The sequence below is a fragment of the Zonotrichia albicollis genome, chromosome Z (genome assembly GCF_047830755.1).
Source record: "Zonotrichia albicollis isolate bZonAlb1 chromosome Z, bZonAlb1.hap1, whole genome shotgun sequence".
Lineage (NCBI taxonomy): Eukaryota > Metazoa > Chordata > Aves > Passeriformes > Passerellidae > Zonotrichia > Zonotrichia albicollis.
In genome coordinates, this window is record NC_133860.1 from 7,190,310 (window position 1) to 7,213,476 (window position 23,167).

The 23,167-nt window shown below is 47.8% G+C and overlaps 1 protein-coding gene across 1 annotated transcript; it reads right to left on the minus strand.

Moving 5' to 3' along the window:
• Positions 1 to 1,687: 1,687 nt before the first annotated feature.
• Positions 1,688 to 19,368, minus strand: LOC102063781 (tetraspanin-36). Its single transcript, XM_005490098.4, has 7 exons — positions 19,213 to 19,368; positions 6,930 to 7,121; positions 6,012 to 6,086; positions 5,461 to 5,556; positions 4,703 to 4,855; positions 3,706 to 3,789; positions 1,688 to 2,881 (listed from the first exon to the last, which is right to left on the minus strand). The coding sequence occupies exons 1-7, from the start codon at positions 19,270 to 19,272 to the stop codon at positions 2,795 to 2,797; spliced, it is 747 nt and encodes a 248-aa protein (XP_005490155.2). The 5' UTR covers positions 19,273 to 19,368; the 3' UTR covers positions 1,688 to 2,794.
• Between the last annotated feature and the right edge of the window lie 3,799 nt (positions 19,369 to 23,167).

The following is a 23,167-nucleotide window of genomic DNA, read 5'->3' on the forward strand; positions in this document are numbered from 1 at the left end:
GGTTGGACTTCAGGAGGAGTTTCTTCATGGAAAGGGCGTTCTGGCCATTGGAAGGGACTGCACGGGGAGGTTAGAAGTCCTCGTCGGGAGGTGTCCAAGGAAAGCCTGGACGTGGCACTCGATGCTGTGGTCTGGGTTACAAAAGGGGATCAGTCAGGGGTTGGGCACGATCTCGGAGGTGTTTTCCGGCCTTTGACTATAATTCTGTGAGTCTGGTGGGGCTAGGAGGAAGGGCGTGAGGCGGGAGCTCTGGGGGGAGCGGGAGTGTGGAAGGTATCGTTTTTAGGAGCTCTGTGAACAAAGACACAGAGTTCACCTTAGAAACAAGACATTGTTTATTCAGCGCAGCGTGCGAGGAGGACGTTCCAACTAATCAGCTTGCCAGGGGGTAAAAAGTTACATCTGTTATACAGTAAAATTCACACGAACACGCCCGCTTACTGCATATTCTCCGCCCACCTAATGCACATTTATTTGGGTGATGTAATCTTAACGCACGGCTTGAAACAGGCTCTTTCCTTCACTAGGCAAACTCCTCTCGTACAAGTAATTTCACATAAGTTACGTTAAAAAAAGGCGAGAAAAAACCGGAAAGTCATAAAGGACAGCGGGAAAGGAAAGGGAAAGGGAAAGGAAAGGAAAGTGGAGGCTGCTGAGAGAAGGAGGGCAGGAAGGCCAGGAGGGGGGGAGAGAGGCGGGATCACCGAGGAGAGCGGCAACGAAGGGCGGAAGGCAGGATTGCTGAGTGGAGCCGGGATTGCCGAGGGGAACAGAAGGAAGGCGGAATTGCTAAGGGGAATGGGAAGGAAGGGCGGAATTGCTAAGGGGAACGAGAAGGGAAAGAGGGATCGCTAAGGGAGGCAGTAAGGGAGACCGGGTCGCTGAGGACAGCCGAACGCGAAGGGAGGCGGGATCGCTGAGGGGAGCGGCAAAGAAGGCGGGATTGCTGAGAGGGACGGGAAGGAAAGGCGAAAGGCGGGATTGCTGAGGGAAATGGGAAGAAAGGCGGGATTGCTGAGGGGAACGGGAAGGAAGGGCGGAATTGCTAAGGGGAACGAGAAGGGAAAGAGGGATCGCTAAGGGAGGCAGTAAGGGAGACCGGGTCGCTGAGGACAGCCGAACGCGAAGGGAGGCGGGATCGCTGAGGGGAGCGGCAAAGAAGGCGGGATTGCTGAGAGGGACGGGAAGGAAAGGCGAAAGGCGGGATTGCTGAGGGAAATGGGAAGAAAGGCGGGATTGCTGAGGGGAACGGGAAGGAAAGGCGGGATTGCTGAGGGAATCGGTCAGGGAACCGGGCGGGAAGGGAAAGCGGGATCCCTGAGAGGGGCGGTAAGAGAAACCGGGTCGCTGAAGGGAGGCGGGAACGAAAGGCGGGATTGCTGAGCGGAGCCGGGTGAGAAGGAGCCGGGATCGCTGAAGGCAGGACCGCTGAGGGTGGGGGGAAAGAAGGGCGGAACGCGGAATTGCCGAGGGAGCCGGCCGGGATCTCTCTGAGGCAGCGCCCTCAGCCTCCCGCTCTGGTTCCGCCCCTGAGGACTTTACTCCTCCGGAGAATTGTGATAGCATTGACCAACAACCGCCTCACTATTTATTACTTGGTTGAATAAATTCAGTTTATTTCAGCATTTAACAGAAGACAAAGCCCTCAATAAAAAATCAGTTTTCTACATACATATGCTGGTGTGTCTTCTATAGGACATTGTCACCCATTGCTGCTTTTTTTTTTTCTCTTGGGGTAGGGATGGAGATAGTTAAACAGTTTACACTGATCTCAAGCTATTTTTTTTCTTTTTAGCCATAAATATAAAGGTTTATTTTACTGAGGACAGGCTGCTTATCTCTCCAAGGAAGGAATCAACAGAATGTCTTGCTTTTCCACAATTCCCTGATACGCAAAGGCTCACAGTTCCCTCTGTTCTCTATCCCCAAAATTCTGAAAAGCTTATAAACAGATTAACATACAAACGAGTTAAAGAAGGACTGTGTTAAAGCAGGGATACAATCCAATCTGTGTCCAGCAGAACTAAGGAGAACAGAAATGTACAAAAGCAGCGCTACAGCATATTATTGAAATTGCTTAGTACAAGAATTTATCTTTTTAGTATTTTAGCAGAAAAGCATGGTCAGGGCGGAAATGTGGCACTAATTCCCCCAGGCAAACCATAGAAAAAGGAGGAAGAAAATGTTCAAAAGCCCTGCTTCATAAGGAATTTTTAATGTCAATAATTAAGAGATTGAAAACAAACCAAAGAGAGACAGTTCTGAGCCCAAAAGCTCAAAACCTGGGTTTTTACATCTTTGCTAGCTGCTCTAAACAACCACATAAATGCTTGTTCTAGACTTTAAGCGTGGGGTTGTCTTGCACTAACAACCTCTCCAGTAAACAGAATTATAACATGTGACATAAGAAAGGGGAAAAAATCTGAAACTGCACAATCAGACATAGAAAAAAACATGCTACTGATCCCCATGCCTGTGAAGAGTATTTAAACCTGGCATTCAGAAGTTCCTTTTGTTGTTCAAGCCACATCATGGGAGTGATCTGAGGTTTATACAGGCAACTGAAACCCCTCCTGAGGTCTCCACCCTTTTGTTGATTAAAAGATAAAGTTTCTGCTGCATGTTTTTGGGGCAGAGGAAAGAAGGTCAGAAGAAAGTTTCTTTCTGGAGCCTACTACACCACCCGGTGCTACCAGTAGTCACAGGTCCAAACTTAGCATAACGTTTCAGAAAGCTGTGGTGTGATCACAAGTCAGTTTCATCATCAGGAAGCAAGGTTGTTCTTCTCGGTTTACTAGGCAAACACCCCTGAGTAAAGAGGCTGATATCCACTTTCTTCTTTCTTGCAAGTAAGCACACAGACGCTCAGCATGCCGAAGAACTGGAAAAGAGGGAGTGCACAAGGGACTAAGTCCTGCTGTGTTTGTTTCAGTTGTCAGACTAAACACCTACACGGCGGATGACTTCATTATATGGAAAAAACTCATTTAAAAATACATCTGCATAAAGTGTTATTTTTGCATACCAATTCCCAGTAATAGTTCCGGCTGGAGTGTTTCCTCTCTGGTTTGTTCCATTAATTAGTACATTCACATTAATTAATATTTATCTTGCCATGGGGAAAATTTCAGTGAAAGGCTAGGATTGTTTGGGGATGAGTTCTCCAAACTATTTAAGCACACCTTTGGACAAGGAGTGACAGGAATGGCTTTCCACTAGGAAAGGCAGGGTTAGGTGGGATATTGGGGATGAGGAATTGCTGGCTGGGAGGGTGGGCAGGCCCTGGCCCAGGGTGCCCAGAGCAGCTGTGGCTGCCCCTGGATCCCTGGCAGTGTCCCAGGCCAGGCTGGATGGGGCTGGGAGCAGCCTGGGACAGTGGGAGCTGTCCCTGCCCATGGCAGGGGTGGGAATGGATGGGCTTTAAGGTCCCTTAGCACCCAAACAATCCTGGGATTCTGTGACTATGATAAAATGGACTCCACAGTGAATTTCCATCCCAAACCCTCTACTATTTTTTGAATCCCTCCCATCATTGTGAGGCAGATGAAATGGAGACAGTGGGAAAAACACAAGTGAGGAACAGAGGACTGAGTCTACTCCAGAGGCAGAAGAAAGCTGCAGGCTGTTAGGACAGTGAAGATGAAGACCTGATATCCAAGGGCAAACAGTACTATTTTCCATGAGGGAGGAGACAAGAGTGTTTACCTTTACGATGGCAAACCCCAGGATTACAAGCATGGCATAGCTGATAACGCTCTGCAGCCCAGACTCCAGTTCCTGTGCACAGCCCTGCCATGAAAGACAGAGGTAAAAACATGTTAAAAGGTGTTCATCCAGCAGGAAGTTTTTATTATTCCCCCCAGCTCTCCCAAGGCAGCAGGGCCTGGTAAGGCCTGTCTAATCCACACTGCAGGTCTGAGGAACTCCATTCTTGTCTTCCAGACCTGGTGGCTTATTTCCTCCTGCGTGAGGAGAGGCACTGACAAACTGCAATTTACTGACATTGCTGCGTCTGAATTTCCTCTGGCTCTGGTCATTTAAACAAGACCCCAAAACTTGGGGCCAGAATGGCCATCAATATGATCTATTAAAGTCAGCTTAGGGCTTTGTGCCCTAGACTGGAGAACGCGGTATGGCGTCTGGAATCACAAAGTGTTTGGGTTGGAAGGGACTTTATAAGATCATTTGGGCTCCCCCTGCCATGGGCAGGGACAGCTCCCACTGTCCCAGGCTGCTCCAAGCCCCATCCAGCCTGGCCTGGGACACTGCCAGGGATCCAGGGGCAGCCACAGCTGCTCTGGGCACCCTGGGCCAGGGCCTTCCTATCCTCATATCTGATCTACACTGATCTTCTAGCTTAAAACCATTACCCTTTGTCCTGTTGCAACAGGCCCTGCTAAAATATTTGACCTCATCTTCCTTATAGGGCAACCTCTGGGCCCTGGTAGGGGCTTTGAGGTGTCCCTGGAGCTTCTCTTGTGCAGGTGAGCAGCCCCAGCTGTGCCAGGCTGGCTCCAGGGCAGAGCACTGTCATCCTCCAGATTCAGTGTGGTCAATCCCAGATGAGTTGTTTCCCTGACCCAGATGTGTTTAAGCAACTACACCTATATCCCTGAACTGTGCCTGGCATGCTTCTCTCCACAGTTCCACCTGGCTGAAAATGAACACAGCCCAGGTGTGACCCCGAGCCACTCATCCTCACCCGTGTGTTGAGTTCCTGCAGCTGATCCAGGTGCCCGGTGCAGTTCTTGGCCTCTTGCTGGCAGCAGCTCTGAGGAACACTGTTGTTCCCAGTGGAATTAAACCACTGGGTGGTGGTCCAGTCGCTGTAGTTCTTAACCCCGCAGCAGTGAAGCTATCAAACACGGGACAGTGACACAGCAGTTACTGTTACATAGCATTATACATAGGTATTACTAGTTACATTATATATATGTAATATATGTTCATAGATATGAATGCTCGTGGTGAGTTAAACATCTCTTAGGCATAGCCAGAGCTGCCAGTAGCTTGCAGCAGATTTACAAGCAGCGGTGCTTCAGGAAAACAATCACAGATGTAATAAATCAATCTCCATACATTACCATGTCCCTCTTAGTTTATTCTTTGTGAAAGCTCCAACAGGAAGGTGACAAGTTGAAGGGCAGAGTCTTCCATCATCTCACTATTTTATGGCGTGGTGCTCTCAGCAGCAGCTATTCCTATGCACTTATTTGCTGTGATGCAAGTGTCATTCACATCAGCCACATCCCTGCCTGCATGAATGTCACACCCACAGCCTGGACACACCAGCTCTGCAAAGCGAGGAGCACCCTCAGCTGCCTTGGGGAATTGGATGCTAAACACAGAGCCAAGCTCCAGGATACTGCCCCACTCATCCTCTCCCCACCTTTCCCAGCCTAAATTCCTTGTTTAGGACCCAAACATTGCTTTCCAAACAATGCTTAAGTATTTTCTTACCTGTTCTTGCAAGTAATCCACAACCCTAGACTCTGGGTTTTGGCCATCATACTTCTCAAAGACGGAGCGCATTGTACCTTGCACATCAGTTTTTACCTGTTTAGACAGAAAAACAATGCAGATGATTTTAATGTGAGAGCTGAACATTTCATCTGGTGGAAACTGCAAAAGATCTGTATCTCAAATAAGTCAAGGGGGAAAATAAGAAATAAGAAAAATCAAGCAATGTTTTAGACAAAATTCAGGTGGCCCTTAGTCAGAATCATGTTCCTGGGTAGAAGCTTGCTGCCCTTGATGGAAAAGCCCTCCTCTGAGAGCATCAACAACTGTTTGATCCAACTCAGAGACTGTTGTGATATCTGCCAGGTACTTTATATGTTCACTATGTTCCCAGAAAAGACATCCCCATTCCCATTTGCTCTGCAGGTTGCAGGACAGGGGATGGAGTAAAAAAAACCAAAACAACCCAGATAAATTGGAATGATTAAACAATGTGAGATCTGTTCTTTACTTTTATGTTGGGACAGAGATGCTAAAAATTCTTAGTTTACCTTTTCTCTGTAAACAAATCCCAAGACAAAAGCGGACACTTCTGCAATGAAGATAACCAGGATAATGGCCAAGAACTGAAAATAAAAAAGAGACAGTAAGAGAAAATCCCACAGCACTTGAATTCAACTGCACAATACACTTCACATTACTTTACAGCAGCAAGTGATTGTTATCTCTTATTGCCTCTCCAATCAAAATAGTTCCCAGAATATCATTTAGAATAGAAGAAGCTGTGGCTGCCTCACCCCTGGAATTGTTCAAGGCCAGGTTGGACAGGGTTTGGAGCAACCTGGTTGCATTGATTGGTCTAGTGGAAGCTGTCCCTGCCTATGGAAAAGGGGTTGGAACTGGATGAGCTTTAAGGTGCTGTCCAACCCAAACGTTTTGGGGATTGCTGTGCGTGGCTGGGACGATGACTGTGGCTCCACAGGCTCTGTGCCTGATCCTGAGCACTGCCATGGTGTGACCTGTGTGAAGAGCCTGTGGAACACTTCACAAGGTGGATTTCAAAGGGGAGAGCACACAGATAAACCAGCAGCCAAGTCAGGTGCATCGTGCGCTCCCTGTTGGGCTCACATTGCCTTCAGGGCATGAAGCTACTCTAAGTGAACCTTTCTGGATTTTTAAAAGTAATTCTGTGAGCAGTCAAGGCATGAGGATTAAAGCCTGCAGAAAGACTGATACACATCTGGTTTGCTCGCTTGCTTAGAAACTCGTATTTCCTCCTGTTCCTTCACCACCTCACTCCTCCAAACTTGCTGCTCCCGCACTCATCTGGGGCGGACCGGAGCATCCCAGCTGTAGGTGACTCGCACAACCCATCAGTGCTTCAGCAGCGCTACCCACCAGGACCTTTCCCTGCGTTCGGCTCCCTCCCGTGCCGGCGGGAGGCAGGCGACACCCGCGGCGACACTCACCAGCCCCAGGCCGACCCGGGACTCGCGGAAGGTGGCGCAGCAGCCGATCAGCCCGATGATGAACATCACCACGGCCACGCAGATGATGATCACGGCCGGCAGCAGGGCGTACTTGTCCTGCAGAAAGTTGTCGTAGCTCTTGTAGGTGTTGATGACGTACGCCCCGACATAGCTGAGGCCTGCTGCTGCCGCCTGAAATGCAGCAAGGAAAAGTGATTAGCAGCTGCTTATTAAGCCTCTGACCTGGAAACTAATCATGGATTGTTTTCTAATAGAGATTTTAGAAATAATGGCTACAGTGTGCAAAGAACTAGATGGAAAAAACCGGTGAATCTGAAACTATTACTTGAGGCATTCAAACTTGAACACGGAGAAGACAAAATTCACTGTATTACTCCACACCCTTGATAATAAGGCACCACAGGAGCTGAGGTGAAAGACGTCTGTAGATGTCTGTAGACTTGCATCAATGTCTTGCAGAATGCCAAGCTCGCACTACATCCCACCCAAGGCTGCATTAACGAGAATCAGATCACCACATGGTTGGTTTTTGGTTTTTGTGGTGGTTTTAAAATTTTTTAAAATTATTTTTTGAGAAAAACTCATCCTTTCCATTCTCATTAACCACTAAGGCAGGCCCAAATGTACCTAGTCTCAGCAAAACAGTCCCTCCTTTTCCTGCAGGAAACAGATTTCTGCAGCCTTTAAAATAATCTCTCTCCCAGAAGGATGTTTTGCTGATTGAGGCCAAGGTAGAGTGCATCAGTGGCAGCTGCCCTGGAGACCAAAGACTTGTACCCACTGGACTGGGTATAGCCCTGGAAACAACACCAAAAGGCTCAGCCATGGCACTGATGGCACAAAAAAATCCTCTCAAGAGCAAGAGAATTCTCTCATCCACTCTCTGTAATCCTGCAGCACAAGGAAAGCAGCACCCCCCGTATTCACATTCTGGAAACTTGAGGGAAACCAGACAGATTGTTTTCAACAGGTCACAGCAGGATTTCGTCACGCAGCCTTGGAGCAGTTCATTACCTCCCCAGCACTGTACGTTTTAATTAATCAAACACTCCTCATGCTGGAGCTGGGACTGGCTAATTCCTTGACCTTGTTTGGCTCTTTCCCCTTCAACCAGGTCTGCTGCCTGCCTTTCAATTACCTCCAAGTGCAGGAGCATCCTTTGTTTCAGACAGCTCCCATCCCACAATCCTGCATTCCTGGATGCTGTCTGTACCCCAGAATTACTGGGTCAGATGCACCAAGTGATGAAGCCAGACATTTAGTACAGGACCTGCAAGGTCCCACTGCCCTGGGGCTCAGATACAACAGGTCCTCTGCAAAGTGGGATATCAGGAAAAGGAATAGGATTACCAATTCTCAGGTTGTTTTTCTTCTCTGCATGCACTGGGTTTTCAAATATGCTGATGATGAAAGTGGTTGTTAAAGCTTCCTTTCATTTTTCCTCTCTTTGAGGGAAATCTCTTTCCTATTTCCCTGTCTACAGGTATAGGGTGACAATGACTTTTTTCCTGTCACCCCTTTTTAGGGATGCAGGGAAAGGATGAGACCACTTTATCTCAAAGGGCATTATTGCCTTCTCACTTCACCACAGGAGTGAGGAGAAGCAGCCTCACCTTCTGCCTCAACAGTCTGTTCCTGAACTGAAAGTGGGACAGGAAAAGTCCTTGGAATGGCAGCAACAGTAAAGTGTCACAGCAACGGGCCCCCGGCTGGGTAATAATCAACATAGACGCCATGTATTCACAGAAGGCTGATAATTTAATTTATTAAGAAACCCATTGCTTTTTTATACCTTAGTTTTCTACAGGTGGAATTGATTGCTCCTCCAATTCAAACACCATCACCATTGGCTAATTAAAAAACCACCCTTTGGTAAACAAATCTCCGTAACACATTCCACGTGTTCACAACAACAGGTGCAGCAAGTGAAAATAAGAGTTGTTTTTAATTTTTTTCTCTGATCTTCTCACAGCCTTTCCCAGGCATGGCTCTGGGAAAGTAATTTGTTCCTCTACTGTTCCTTTTTCCTTCTATTTGTTCCATTTGTTCCTTTACTGTGGCCAGAGAGCTGCTGCCACAGTCAAGGTGGAGGTGGGGACTCATCACCTCCATCCCCCTTTGCCTTCAGTTGCACAAGAAGAATGAAGGGGCATGACTCAAAAAGTGTGTGCTGTATTTCTGGCCTGGCTGGAAGGCTGGATGCATGTGTCTGTCCACCTGTTCTCTGCTCTGAAACAGCATCATCTGGGCGAGGACAGTCACAGAGGGGCAAGCAAAGTTGTGCCAGGGTCTCACAACCACAGGGTGGTGATTCCTCCCCAGTATCCCACCTCACTCCACCCTCTGGCAGTGGGAAGCCATTCCCCCTTGTCCTGTTCACTCCAGTGTCTTTTCCAAAGTCCCCCTCCACCACGGTGAAGAAACATTCTTCATTTTTAACTCATACTTCATTTTCCATCCATTTCCAGCGTGCTCAAAAGGCAATGCAAAGGAAGCAGCACAGGGCATGCTAAAGAACAAAGCTCCCAGGCTGTGGGGAGCTAAGAAAGACCTTGCTGCAAGTAAAAGGCTGCCAAGAATTAAGAAAAAAAATAAACTATGAAGCCAATTCACAAAGGCCCCTAAAGCCAGGACCAGCAAAACTCCATGACTGCAAGACAAAACCAGAAGGTCTAGTGTTAAGTTCAAGGATCTCGAATATAAAGCACTTTCACAGTGGGTTTTATTGCAATACTCAGGATTGCCTTGTTTCTGGTCAGAGACCAGGCACAACCAGCAAGAAGTTTACTAAAATTTCCAAACTTCTGCTTCCAAGCAGAAAAGGGAAGAGTAATGAGGCAAAACCAGAAGTCTTTGGGAAAAGACTTAAAGGAAGATGACCACAGATACTGCCGCGACTTCACCCATGGTTTTTAATTCATTTGGAAGAATCCTGAAGCCTTGAAGAGCAGGGTCACTCAGGAATAGAAGGCATCAAAGATAATGACCTCTTCCCTGATTTTTGCAGGTGAGTCCCAGAGAGAATTTTTGAGAGCAAAGATGAAAAATACTTCAGAGCTTAAATCAGAACTCTTCCCTTAAGCCTTTCCGGAATTTAAGTCAAATTCAAAATCTGGTGGAGGGATTTGTTTCACCTCAACATCACAAAACCTGTGGCCCATTTCTAGATCTAAGATGAAGATGTACTAAGATGTACTTCTCTAGAAGGACAAGTCCTTTGCATTGCAAAAGATGGATCTCAAAGTATGTCTGATTAGGTTTCTGATTGGATCTCAAGAAATAAACAATCCCATAAACACCAGTTTGAGCAATTAGTTTTGAGGAGGAATAGACCAAATACGTCCTTTTCCATGATCAGTCAGCCACCTCCTCAAACCCATCTAAAATGACACAAAGGATGCTAGGATTATGCCAAGAAATACACATTTTGTCACAATTTTCGTTGGTCTCCTGCTTTGCCAGCGTGCTTGCAGCCAGGCCTGGTGCCCAGCAGGCTCACACAATGTGGCACCAGCCTCAGGAAACTGCTCCTGCTTCTTTTCAGTGCTGGCAACTTCCTCAAGACAAGATGACGAGATGAAGCAAAAGGAAATTTTGCAAGAAAACCCCTTTCCACAGCTGGGCAGCTCTGCTGCCTCGCCCCCGCGGCTCGCACCCTCCAAGGACCTAGGGCCAGCATCACGCAATTTTTCATATCCCACACCCTTGACAGAGAGCAGAAAAACTATTTGAGCGTGAAAAAGTGAACTCCTCGGGGCTGAGTGAGAAGAAAGCCGAGCTGTGACAGTCAGCAGATTTTCCCAGGCTGAGGTTTGGGCTCACCAAGCCCTTCCAGGCTCAGCTGAGCCAGGGAAGCAGGTGCACAGAGGACAAACACAACACGAGGGGACTCTCAGTCACATAACACACACACAGAGCACTGTGAATATTCACTCCCGCCCATGAAACAGAACCCTGCGCTGTCTCACTGATGCAGAACAGGACAGCTGCTGGAAAACACCAATTTTATGTATTTTTTAAAATGCAACAAGCCTCTTTGTGTTCCACTCTTTTTATATGCTGATGACCAAAAATCCCTACCCTGTTCAGGAGGCTTTTAGCCATGCAAATACTTCATGCCACTTAATCACAGACATAGAAGGGGCTGCTTAAAGCTTCCTCTATACCACTGCTCTGAAATACATGCAAATGTTTCATATATATATATATATATTTTTTTTTTTTTTTCTATCAGTGAGGCAGAACAGGTGCTTTTCCACCTTCACTTCTCTGTTTTCATAAGCCAACCTTGCGTGATGGCTGAGAACAGAGATTAGTGTTCGTTCACAGTTATCAGCAGGCTTCTTTGTCCCCTTCCAAACTCAGATAAGGTACAGCAAAGGAGCCAAACTACCAACTGTGGTGTTAAAAGGCAGTGTCTGCTGCTTGGAGGATTTGGGATACTTTTTAAAAGGTTTCTCCCAACATCCTCCCATTTCAGAGTGTTCATTCTATGACTTGACCTGTTACTGCAAACTGGTACAAGACTTTATTTTGAAAAGGCTGGAAAATTAAAAATACAGAGTAACAAAGCTGTAGTGTTCAAAGGAGAAGTTTAAGAACAGGGTGAATTCTGAATTCACCCCGTGTGTCCAGCAAGATGCAGCATCTGTACAGTAAAAAATTGAGGCCATGAGACTTACAGATATTTCTCCTTTGTCCAATGGGACTTTCCCAGGGCCAGCACTAATATCCACCACAGCACAAAACTCAGTCTGGCTGGATTTTTCCTGTATCATTAACTTTCTATGGGCAAAGACAGATAAGAGAAATAATACCGTTTTTCATGACACAGTAAGAGAGGCTGTCTTCCACAGCAAACTACTGCAAATACAAACTGGAGGAATTATGAATAGCCCCATAAACCCTTTCTGAACCACTGCCACGAAACTCACCATTAGAAAGTCAGCTCACAGAGCTGTCTGAGTTAATTTTAAGGCTCAAATCCCACTTTTTTTACAGTATCTTTGCATAGTCAGATGAAAATTATTACTTCAATTATTCTTTAATTATTACTTTGCCAATTACAATTATTACTACTGCCCTGTCCCAATATCTCTCATATCTAGAGTCAGCCCCCAGCAACACTGGCCTCAGTTACAGGCGCCCATCCTCTCCCTAATACAGAAGACACTCCATGTCTTTGTTTTTTGGCTTTTTTTTCTGTGTACAAGAAGTGGTTTTGATTTACCTTGACAGGTAAATCTTCTGCTCAAAAGACTTTGCACATTTCCTCCATAAATAATGTATTTTATTACCCAACAGCCAGCTTGCATGGCAAAGAGAATTACTACCTGGCTCCCTTGCTGATTTATTGTACTACAAGATTTATTCTTCCCATTCACTGCCACAGTTTCAAGTCCTCCCTGGCTGCTGCACTACTCCATTTTCAGGGAGCAAGAGGTTTTCTAAGGATTTTAGAGAAGAAGAAAGACACTGAGCACTTTTGAGAAAGCTTTTTTCGCTTTATCCTCATTTCAACAAGTTTAAACTCCCCTTGGCCCTCAAGGACCAGGCAGTTCCCAGAACTGAGGGTCCCTTGGCCTGAGGCAAAGCTGGTTTCTCCCAGCAATGAGAGCGACCCCAGCTCAGCACTTCCCATCCCACCTGCACAACTTTCTCTCCCTTTTCCATCCTGGATTTAGAACTCTGCCAGCTGGAAGGGACCTCCTGGCTCCAGCTAACATTTCCTACCCTAATTATGGTATTGATTTCTCTAAATGATAGATCAGGTACTGCCATATTTGTGTTCTCTGGCATCACCCAGGACAGTGTGTGACCGTGCTTGGTCACTCTTGCAGTGAAAAGGGTTTTTGATGTTCAGAGGGACCATTTGCTTGCAGAGGAGCAAGCAAAGCTGCTGTGCCAGGATACCTGTGCCAGGGCCTGCCCACCCTCCCAGCCAGCAATTCCTCATTCCCAATGGGCCAAAATCTGTCCCTGCCCTCTGGCCCTGGGAGCCATTGCCTGGCTGCTGTCCCTGCCTGCCTTGTCCCCAGGGGCTGTGCAGCTCTCCTGGAGCCCCTGCAGGCCCTGGCAGGGGCTCTCAGGTGTCCCTGGAGCTTCTCTGGTGCAGCTGAGCAGCCCCAGCTGTGCCAGGCTGGCTCCAGAGCAGAGGGGCTCCAGCCCTGGCAGCATCTCCGTGGCCTCCTCTGCATTGGCTGCAGCAGCACCAGCTCCTTGTGCTGCTGGAGCCAGGGCTGGGGCAGGATGGGGTCTCCTGTTAGTACACAATCTTGCTGTGTTCCCTCAGATCTTCACATTGTGAAAACACTGATTTACAAAATAATAAAAAATACTGAACTCAGCAAGCTGGAGCTGGCTTTGGGTTGGAGCAAAAAGCACCAAAGATGTGAGCTCCTACCAGGCTGCCCTCGATTCCAGCAGCACCAACAGCTCCAGGAGAGAACTCCTGCCAATCTCATGCCAGTCATTACCCTCACACTAAAACCTTCAAATCAGTTTCCTGAGGTGAGCTACAGAGGTGGGACGGAACCCAGACAGCTGTTCTGAGCCAAGCTAAACCAAGCCACAGCAGACTCATCAAGATCTGTTACACCCAAATATTCAGCTGGGATGTACAGCTGAGGGGCATGTTTCAGCCTGCCCCCAAAACACACCTCAGGCTGCTTGCTGGGTATGGTGGGAATTGCTTGTTTTTTCCTTTTCTTCCTCAAATGAAAACAATGTGCATCTGCCAAAAGGCTCTGAAAACCCATGCCTCTTTTTCAGGAGAAAAAAATTCCCAAACCTAAACCAACATTTTCTTGCAGTTGGCATGCTGCAAGACCACACACTCAGAGGGGATTCTGGGTGTAGTGGGCTTGTTTTCAGGCTATATTAAGTAAATATCTGCCTTAAGAGTTGTTTTAGCATGCTGCCTTTTGTTCTCCAAGCCTAATTCCAAGGTTATTTTTCATTCCCTAAAAGCTAGCATGTACCGAAAAAGCACAAATGGTGGGATGTCCTCAACTGAGACACTGTACAGAAGTGCAAAGCAAGGAATCCTGCCCCAGTTCCTAATGTTTAATCCCCTGCCTTGGGGCTATGGTGCTGCTGTTAATCACAATCACAGAGGCAACAGGACCAGGAGGAGGAGAAACCCATTTCCACTTGTCAGAATCCCCATTTTCACTCGTATTCTCCCCAAACACACAGACTGCAGGGCATGAGCTTGCAGGGAGTGTAACTTCAGCTGGGCATGGACTGGTTTATCAGCCAGTGCCAGGCTGTTATGGATCTGAGCAGCCTGTCAGGACACAAAACACCCTGTAGTTCAATATTTGCCTTCCGAACCACCCCAATTTCTCAATCAAGCTGCTCCAGGCTCTGACACTGGACGCTGCAACTAAACCAAGGTGCGCCTAAATCACAGCAGAGCTAATCCTAAATCTTGCTACAGAGGTACCAAAATGAGCCCTTGTAATGACCACATGGACTTCCACAACATGGAACCACAGAATCGTAGAAGGGTTTGGGTTGGAAGGACCTGCAAAACTCACCCAGCTCCACCCCGTGCCATGGGCAGGGACTCCTTCCACTGTCCCAGGGTGCTCCAAGCCCTGTCCAACCTGGTCTGGAACACTTCTGCTCTCTGGGCAACCTATGCCAGTGCCTCACCACCCTCACAGGAACAATTCCTACCCTGAATGTCCCCCCTTTTCAGTGTGAAGCCATTCTCCCATCAGTGCAGCTCCTGATGAAGAATCCCTGTATGGTTTCCTTGCAGCCCCTGTCAGACACAGGAAGGCTGATTTCCACGTGGCCTTCACACAACTTCCTCTTCTTCAGGCTGACTACCCCCACCTTCTCAGCCTGTCAAACTGTGGTTTTGGTGACCTTTGACGAGACCAAAGTGCCTTTAGAGATGGATACACAGCCTGGCCATCCAGGGTCCCTTCACAGCCACAGGGACCCTCTGGCTGAGGTTGTTCCCTGGAATCTGCATCACTATCCCCACACCTCCCCTGTGCTGACCACACAGCGCCAGCACCTTCATTTTAATTTAGTCTGTGAGGCCCTATACAATACAGCAAAGCCTATTTTCTTCAAAGCCAGTTCAGTTCGGCTTCCTGATTTTGGGGAGAATAATTTTAAACAAGGATCAACTTTATCCTTTCAAGGCATGCTCAAAAGGATCACACCAAAGTGCCCAGGAATCCGCCCCATCCTGTGACCACTGCATCATGTGGCTGCTCTGCTCTCACCATTCAGAAATGAGCTAGAAATCACAGAATGGCTGGGGTTGGAAGGGACCTTAAAAATCACCATGGTTCCAGCTCCCAAGGAACCCTACCAACCATCTTCCCCTTCCCTTCCTCAATGTAACCTTTGCTATTCAATACATTGTTAATTAAAAGTATCCAGTACATTGTTAATTAGAAGCATCCAGATTCCTCTCTGACTGAGGCTCCAGAGCAAGCATTCCCAAAGTACTCATTACTAGCATGAGTGATTTTAAACCATTCACACATGCAGGAATTTTTCTTGCGGGTAACTTTATACCTCCAAATCGCTAAAAATAATTTAGAGTGAACCGCAGCAATATAGTGTTTCCTTGAGCAACCTGTTCCAGTGGAAGGCGCTCCTGCCCATGGCAGGGGGCTGCACTTCTTGCCAGCAGATCAAATGCTGCTCTCTCAAGTCCCCTGGTCCCACTGAAGCACCCTAGGCAGGAATTTGTCCTTATGCTTCTCCCTGCTGTTGGGCAAGTCAAGCAAGGAGGCTGGGGAAGCACCCACCTCTGCTTAGAAGTGAATGGGAAATCTGGGAAAACAGGATTTTCACTGCAGGAACACCTAAGGCAGCCCTCTGGAGATGAATCAGAATATCTTGCGTTGGAGGGGACCCACAAGGATAGTGGAAGTCCAGCTCCTCATCCTCAGGACCACCAGAGGATGACAAACCCCCTCTGAAGGCAGAGACCTGCTCAGTGACAATGAAGCTGAAGGTGAGCAGGGGCAAGGTGCTGGATGCTTTGAGGTTAACAGCGACTGGAAGGTGCTTACTGCACATGATACAGAAATACTGGAGCACCAAGCTTCCATCTGGTTTTAACATTCCCAGTTTCTTCCCTTGGACCAGGAAGTGAATCCCAGCATTCCACCTCTCTCCTTCAAAAGGAGCATCATCACATCTCACCCAGCCAAGTCCCCTCAAAAGACATTGCCAAGAACATCATGGTCTGCTCTGACCCTTCCTCTCAATCTTTTGGGACCCATGAGATAAACCTGCATCCCCAGCCTTCCCCTGGAGCAGGCCAGCACCCACTTACCAAACTAATAACTCACATTTCCTTCTACTCCTTTATAGAGGATCTGCATAAAAACTTGTCTTAAGCAGACTCTGAAGCCCAGGGCCCATAAATACTGAGAACTTTTTGGAAGGCTAATTCCTTCATTTCTCCCATGTCATAATTGCTTTGCTCATTAAGAGATTTCTGCATTAAATTTATATTTGTATTTTTTTACATCTTATATTTGAAAACATGAATATATAATGTCTCCCTGGAACTCTGCACCATTATGATGAAAGATAGAAGTGGAGTCTAAGACAGACATGTTTAATTAGTGAGAAAACTTGACATTTTCAGTGTTTAGACTAGACAGGGAAAAAGCCAAGAGCAAAGAAGTGGTTTGGGGTGATTTTTTTTGAGATTGCTGAAAATAATTGTTTTAACACGAATTAAAATGAAACTTTTCAACTTTTGTAGTGTATCAAAGCCCATTAGAGTTAAGGTTCAATGCTTATTCACAAATCCAAATATTCCAATTCTTACCTAAGTGGGAGGAAATACTTTATTATTTTTGAGTGATAACCACTCAAATTCTATAAGTGGCAATTGGAGAACTATGTCTTCATTAATAAAAATATCACTTGGCACATCATGAGGGTGAGTGGTCAGGTTTTGGGTTCAACTGCTGGGGTAATTTTTTTTATCAACTGGCAATGGAATTTTCAATCTTTGGAAGCCAGTTGCTCTTGCTCTTACCACTCACTTGACCTAATTGGTAGGTGCTCAGGAGGAGAAGAGGAGGTGGGAAGAACTCCCACAGCCTGAAGCACCACCTGTGGTAACCTTATAATTAAATAATCTTTAATCACTGAGTTTTTGGGGGCAGTTATGCATAGGTGCCTGACCTGCAGAATGACCTGCACGTATGATGCTGAGCCGAGTGCTTAGGAGAAAAGCTGTTTTTTCACCTCATTTAGGAAGCCCAATTTGTCATCGTGGAAGATCTGACTTCTTCACTCTGCATGATAATGATCAGATAGCCAAAAGAGGATTTTTTGCCTTTTTAGGATATTCTTAAGTAATAACTTCTGTCAAAGAGCAACATCTGCACCATCTGCTGACTACGCAGGTGGTGAATTATTTTCCATAATCACTTCTGAGCTGGGAAAGATCTGCAGCATGCAATGTCTGGACATGAATTACTCCTTGGAGAAGGGCTCTGATGTTCTTGGCAAATCCTGTTTTCACAATCATCTGGAGCCTTGTACTTACAGAGCCCTGACTGTTAGAAATGTTCTGCAGGAGCATAAAAGAATCAGTCCCTCCATCTCCACCCTCCTAAACCAGAATTCCAGGTTCTGCAGTTCTGCTGCTGGAATGTGATTACCACACATAATGGCGGCAGCAGCATCTAAATGCCACAGGTACCAGGCTGCACTGCTCTTACTGGGATGAAAAACAACCCAAAGGGCTGCTCTGGGTCACCCCAAATTCAGAGGCCACAGACGTGCACAAGGATCATTGCTGACAGTCCATGGAAGAAGATCACCAATCACAACTAGAGAGTGCTCCTACAGCAGAGGGAAAAGCACCAGAGACATTTCTAGGAGGATATAAGGCTGTTTCATTTCCAAAAAGCCAAGCAATGATGCTTAGCTGAGGTACACCTGTTCTGAGGCTCAGGGGCTTTCCACATACAAACAGAGGGATGCTGCGATGTTTCTCTGTGGCTACTTAAAAAAAAAACCAAAAGAAAATCACCACCAACCAAGCAGACACAGTGAGACCATGTCACCTGGTGTGCAGCAGTGGCTTGGCTGCAGCTCCATTTGTGTCAGTGGCTCAGGAGCTACATGGAGCACACGCAGCAATAAACTGTGCTGGGCCTCATAAAGGAGGCACAGGATGGAGGGGACGAGCTCCTCACCACCGCCAGCAGCAAGTCATGTTTTTTACAAAACGGCACCACACCCCACGAGGCCCCAGGGATTAATTAGAGCAGGATTCCTTCTTTTGCCTTATTTTTTCTCTCCTCCTGTAGCCTCTCTCTTTGGCAAACTTTGGTCCTGCTCTTCAGAAAGAGCCCCTGCTTCACCCAGAGCAAGGGGCACTGCCACGCTGAGCCCAGCCTGGCCGAGCAGCTCCAGGCCCCGGCTGTCACCGGCAGGCTGGGACATCCCTGGCAAAGCCCCGTCTGGAAAACACCCAGGTGCTACAGAGCAGCCGTGAACCCCCAGCCCACGGGCCGACACACCTGAGCTGTGACACCGCCCTTCCTACAGCAGCACACAGGTCCAAGGACGGTCCATGGTGATGGTGGGGGTTTTCCAAACTTCCCCATGCAGGGGGAATGCCCCAGCCGGGTTACCAGAACAACCCCCAGAACAGCCACCAGCCCCCGCTGTCACTGTCCCGAGGCACCGTGCCATGAGCCTCCGATGCCGACACCCCCAAACCAACACGGGTTAGGCTAAAAACTATACAAACCACCCTCATTTTCTCACTCGCTTGTAAATAATTATCGCGGAAGGGATCTGGAAAGCCGTAACTGTGCCAAGGACACAGCTGGAACAAAGTTCTCAGCAGTTTTCCTCCCCAAAAGTCTTCTGGCCCCAAATACGGAGCACAGCCCTTGTACAATGCCCTCGCCTTGCGGCTTCATTTCCTTTAGACCACAAAACGCGGCTGTAGACTGCTTGAACTAAAAACACTACTAAAATGCCGGGAACATTAAAAACACGCCACGAAGAAAAAAAAAAAAAACGAACAAAAAAAAGTAACAAGCTCTGACCTTGTTGTTTTTTTTCTTTTCTTAAAAACTTAACCCCCTAAATCTCCTTGTTCTTTATAAACACGTAATTAGGCGTTGCTACAGAAATGTACGAGCGCACACAGCTAAGCTCCATGCCCGGCTCACTGCGGGATCGCCCAGCAGCGTGTCCCCCTGTCAGACCCCGTTCCCCCCGGCCCGGGACAGCCCCGCGGTACCCAGAAGGCGAGGCTGAGCAGCAGCAGCACGGTCTTGGAGGTGATGACTCCGCAGTCCATGTTCGCGCAGCTCTGGGGCTGAGCCGCCGTCGCACCGGCCCCGGCTCCCCACGGGCCGCCCCCGGCCCGCCCCAGCCCTGCCCTGCCCTGCCCAGCCCACACACGGGACGCGTTTCCCCGTGGCCGAGCCGGCAGATTTCCAAGCAGGGGGTGGGGAGTGCCGGGAACAAATGTCAAAGCAAATTGCTGGTGACTTCGTGGTTTGGGATTTTTTTGGTGCTTTTTGTTTTTCCCAAAACTTCTGCAACTTTCCAGCGAAGTTACACTAAGCCCTGTGAGAAGCTCTCATTGCAGCACAAAGTTTTACACCAGATTTGCCTTCCAGGGTTGCTAACCCACAGCTATCTCCCCTTCATCCAGCTTGTATGTTTTGGTCTATCTGAGGCCAATCTTCCCAATCACATGCTCCATTGAACAGCAGGAATATCTGGATCAGTGGTGGGCATACGTGGATCCATGCTGAGTTAACAACTGGATTTGGTGCCCTGGGCTGATCCCCCAGCATGGGCAGCAGGGCAGGGGGATCCTGCCCCTGTGCCCCTGGGCTCAGGTGAGAGCCCACCTGCAGAGCTGCCCCAGCCCTGGCTCCAACAGCACAAGGAGCTGGAGCTGCTGCAGCCAGTGCAGAGGAGGCCACGGAGATGCTGCCAGGGCTGGAGCCCCTCTGCTCTGGAGCCAGCCTGGCACAGCTGGGGCTGCTCAGCTGCACCAGAGAAGCTCCAGGGACACCTGAGAGCCCCTGCCAGGGCCTGCAGGGGCTCCAGGAGAGCTGCACAGCCCCTGGGGACAAGGCAGGCAGGGACAGCAGCCAGGCAATGGCTCCCAGGGCCAGAGGGCAGGGACAGATTTTGGCCCATTGGGAATGAGGAATTGCTGGCTGGGAGGGTGGGCAGGCCCTGGCCCAGGGTGCCCAGAGCAGCTGTGGCTGCCCCTGGATCCCTGGCAGTGTCCCAGGCCAGGCTGGATGGGGCTGGGAGCAGCCTGGGACAGTGGGAGCTGTCCCTGCCCATGGCAGGGGTGGCACTGGATGAGGTTTAAGATCCTTCCCAGCCAAACCATCTTGGGATTCTTGGATTCTGTGACCAGCAGGGTTGCCCACCTGGACAAGAGCAATCAGGAGAAGTGGATGGGGAACAGCTGACTTGGAAGCAGTTCCTTGGGCAGAAATAGATGATCACAAGCTGGGAGTGAGTCAGCAAGGCCATGGTGCTGCAGGAGAAGGCAGAGAACTCTGGTGATCTCTTCATTACAACCCTTGGGGAAAACACTGCATTTCCAGGCATTTCAAGAGAAACAAATCTTAGTGGGAGAGAATGAGTTCTGGAAAGTAACAGAACTGGCAAGTTGTTTAGTCTAGCAGGAGGAAAACAAAATGGACATATTTTCAGATACGTCATCTCATGTGCAGGAAGGAATTTTATCTTTACATGGTGGCTGTCTGGTGGATAAGGGGAAATACGAAGGCACTTTTCCTATCACATGTTACAGCTTTCAGTACAAACCACTGAGCCACGCCGCTGAACGTGCCATAAATAAACCAGTGGGAAACCTGTTGTTTTTCCACTATGTTTCCTAAACTGATCTCAGACTGAAATCCAGCAAACCCAGACCAAATTTACCCAAGGCAAGGGATCTAAGGCAGGCAGCAGCTCTGGAAACACAGCCTCCTTTGAGGCTTTATCAGGTTAGGTAGTTTTCATTTCCTTTTTTCCCCGTCTCCCTTCCAAAGCTGACTGTGAAAATTCCAGGTTACTGCTGTTTTAAAATCTCATGTTCAACAGGGATCTCTTGATTTTAATACTAATTTGTTAGGAAATTATGCAGAATATCACAACCATGCCTTCTTGTGATGTTTGGGATACATCTCTAAGGGCACACATTTTGTTCTGGTGAGCTGCTTCTAGATCACCTATAATAAAAAGTCAGCCACAGTTGATTTTAAATAACACTTTGCTCTGAACAAGCAGCATACAGGTAGTGACATTTTGTTAAGGATCCCATTTTATTCTCACTGTGAAATTACCATTTTTATATTTCTAATTAAAAAGTTTTCGTGAACTAACAAGTGACAGAATTGGTAACAATATCTGGATATTAAAGAAAGGTGAGGTTTGGCTGGTGTTTGGTTGGTTTTGGTTTTATTAATTCCTTTCTATTTCATTTTAAATCAAACATCAGACTTTGCGCTTCCATTTTTCTTCAAACTATTTCCCCCAGATTACCAATTATTCCTATAAAACTAGGAGAAATGTTTTCCAGATGATTTGTTGTTTTGTTTGTTTTTTTTTTTTTTTGCTTTGTCCACTTGCCACACTACAAGGAAAAGTGAAAGTGCTGATTTTTTAATTTAAAAATACTCCACAATTACACACTTTGTTAATATTTAGTGCTGTAATAGAAATTATGGTGGCAAGGAGAGCCTTGCTGGTAGGAGGAGCTCTATGAGCAGTCCTCAAGTTTTGACTTTGTGCTGATCTTTTCTCTCCAAGGAATTTGATGTTGAATATCAGCTTCACCCCACTTTCTGCACGCAGATTTCTCTTTTCAGCAGCCAGCACAGTCAGTCTGCTGCCTTTCAAAGAAGCTGTAGCTTAAACTCATGGGTTGTGGACAGAGGCTGTCCATAATCTCCCTTTCCTGCTTTCCTGTGGGAGAGCTGGTTCAGCACATCCCCTCCAAAACCCATCTCCCCCCAGAAGACACTGCATCACACGATTTTTGCCAGGAAGGGGCAATGGCAGGAAACTCGTTACGGCTGCATCCTGCAGCCCTGCCAAGGGGTGGGTTCAGCTCAGTTCGGGCTGCCAAAGGTCCGCTCTGAAAAACAAACCCCTGGCTGCCAGTCCTGCACCTCAGGCTTGTTTGTAATAGCATGAGGCTTGGCTGATGAGAATAAAGCAACATTTGCAGCTCTCTGCAGTCACTGAATTCCAGTACCTCTCTCTATATCTGCTCAGCCTCACATTCCAGCATTTGGGATGTGTTCTGAGTGTCCAAACCTGTGTTGTGGAGTCACAGAATGATTCAGGTTGAAAGGAACATTCAGCACCATCTCATTCCACCCCTGCCATGGCAGGGACAGCTCCCACTGTCCCAGGCTGCTCCCAGCCCCATCCAGCCTGGCCTGGGACACTGCCAGGGATCCAGGGGCAGCCACAGCTGCTCTGGGCACCCTGGGCCAGGGCCTGCCCACCCTCCCAGCCAGCAATTCCTCATTCCCAATGGGCCAAAATCTGTCCCTGCCCTCTGGCCCTGGGAGCCATTGCCTGGGTGCTGTCCCTGCCTGCCTTGTCCTTTCTGCACCATGTCTGATTTTTCAACCCTCTCCTCTTAGTCCTCCAGATCTCTTGGCAACTCTATTTCTGTTGCAGTCCTTGTCCTTAACACCTCCATGTCCTCATCACATAAAAAATTCTCTGTTCTCTTCTCCAGGTTATTACTGAAATTTACACCCCCAAGGGGTGGGACAGTAACCCAGGTGACACCAAGCCACGGGTGGGGGACCCAGGGGTTGTTCAGGACAGGCCACGGGGATGAAGGTGCTGTGGGGCATGGGGAGGTGTTAGAGGCCTTATCCCATTAAATATACTGCTTCTTTCCCCACAAGGCCTGTTACCCATCATAGAGGGAAATGTAATTAACATGAAACAGTTTGTCCTTGACATATCTATGTTGCCTGGTATTTGTCTCTGTATTTTCTTCTTGTCTGCAAGTGATTTCCCAATTACTTATTCCATGGTCTCTTTGATGTTGTTAATAAGGAACTGAAGTTAACTGGTTTGTAATTTCCAAGTGTTTGGTTTTTTTCCTCAGTCTGCCAGCACCTCACCTCCCTTCCAAAAGCCCCACTCCAAACAGTTCTTAGGTGGCTAGACTCGCTTTCTAAGTCTTCTGG

Bases quoted from the DNA above. Each gene is read 5' to 3' on its own strand.
- LOC102063781 (XM_005490098.4), bottom strand. From the start codon at position 19,272: ATGGACTGCGGAGTCATCACCTCCAAGACCGTGCTGCTGCTGCTCAGC. The intron at 6,087-6,929 runs GTGAGTGTCGCC...TTTTATTTTCAG, and splicing joins CCCGGGTCGGCCTGGGGCTG to TTCTTGGCCATTATCCTGGT. The intron at 3,790-4,702 runs GTGAGGATGAGT...CTTTCATGGCAG, and splicing joins TGCAGGAACTCAACACACGG to GGCTGTGCACAGGAACTGGA.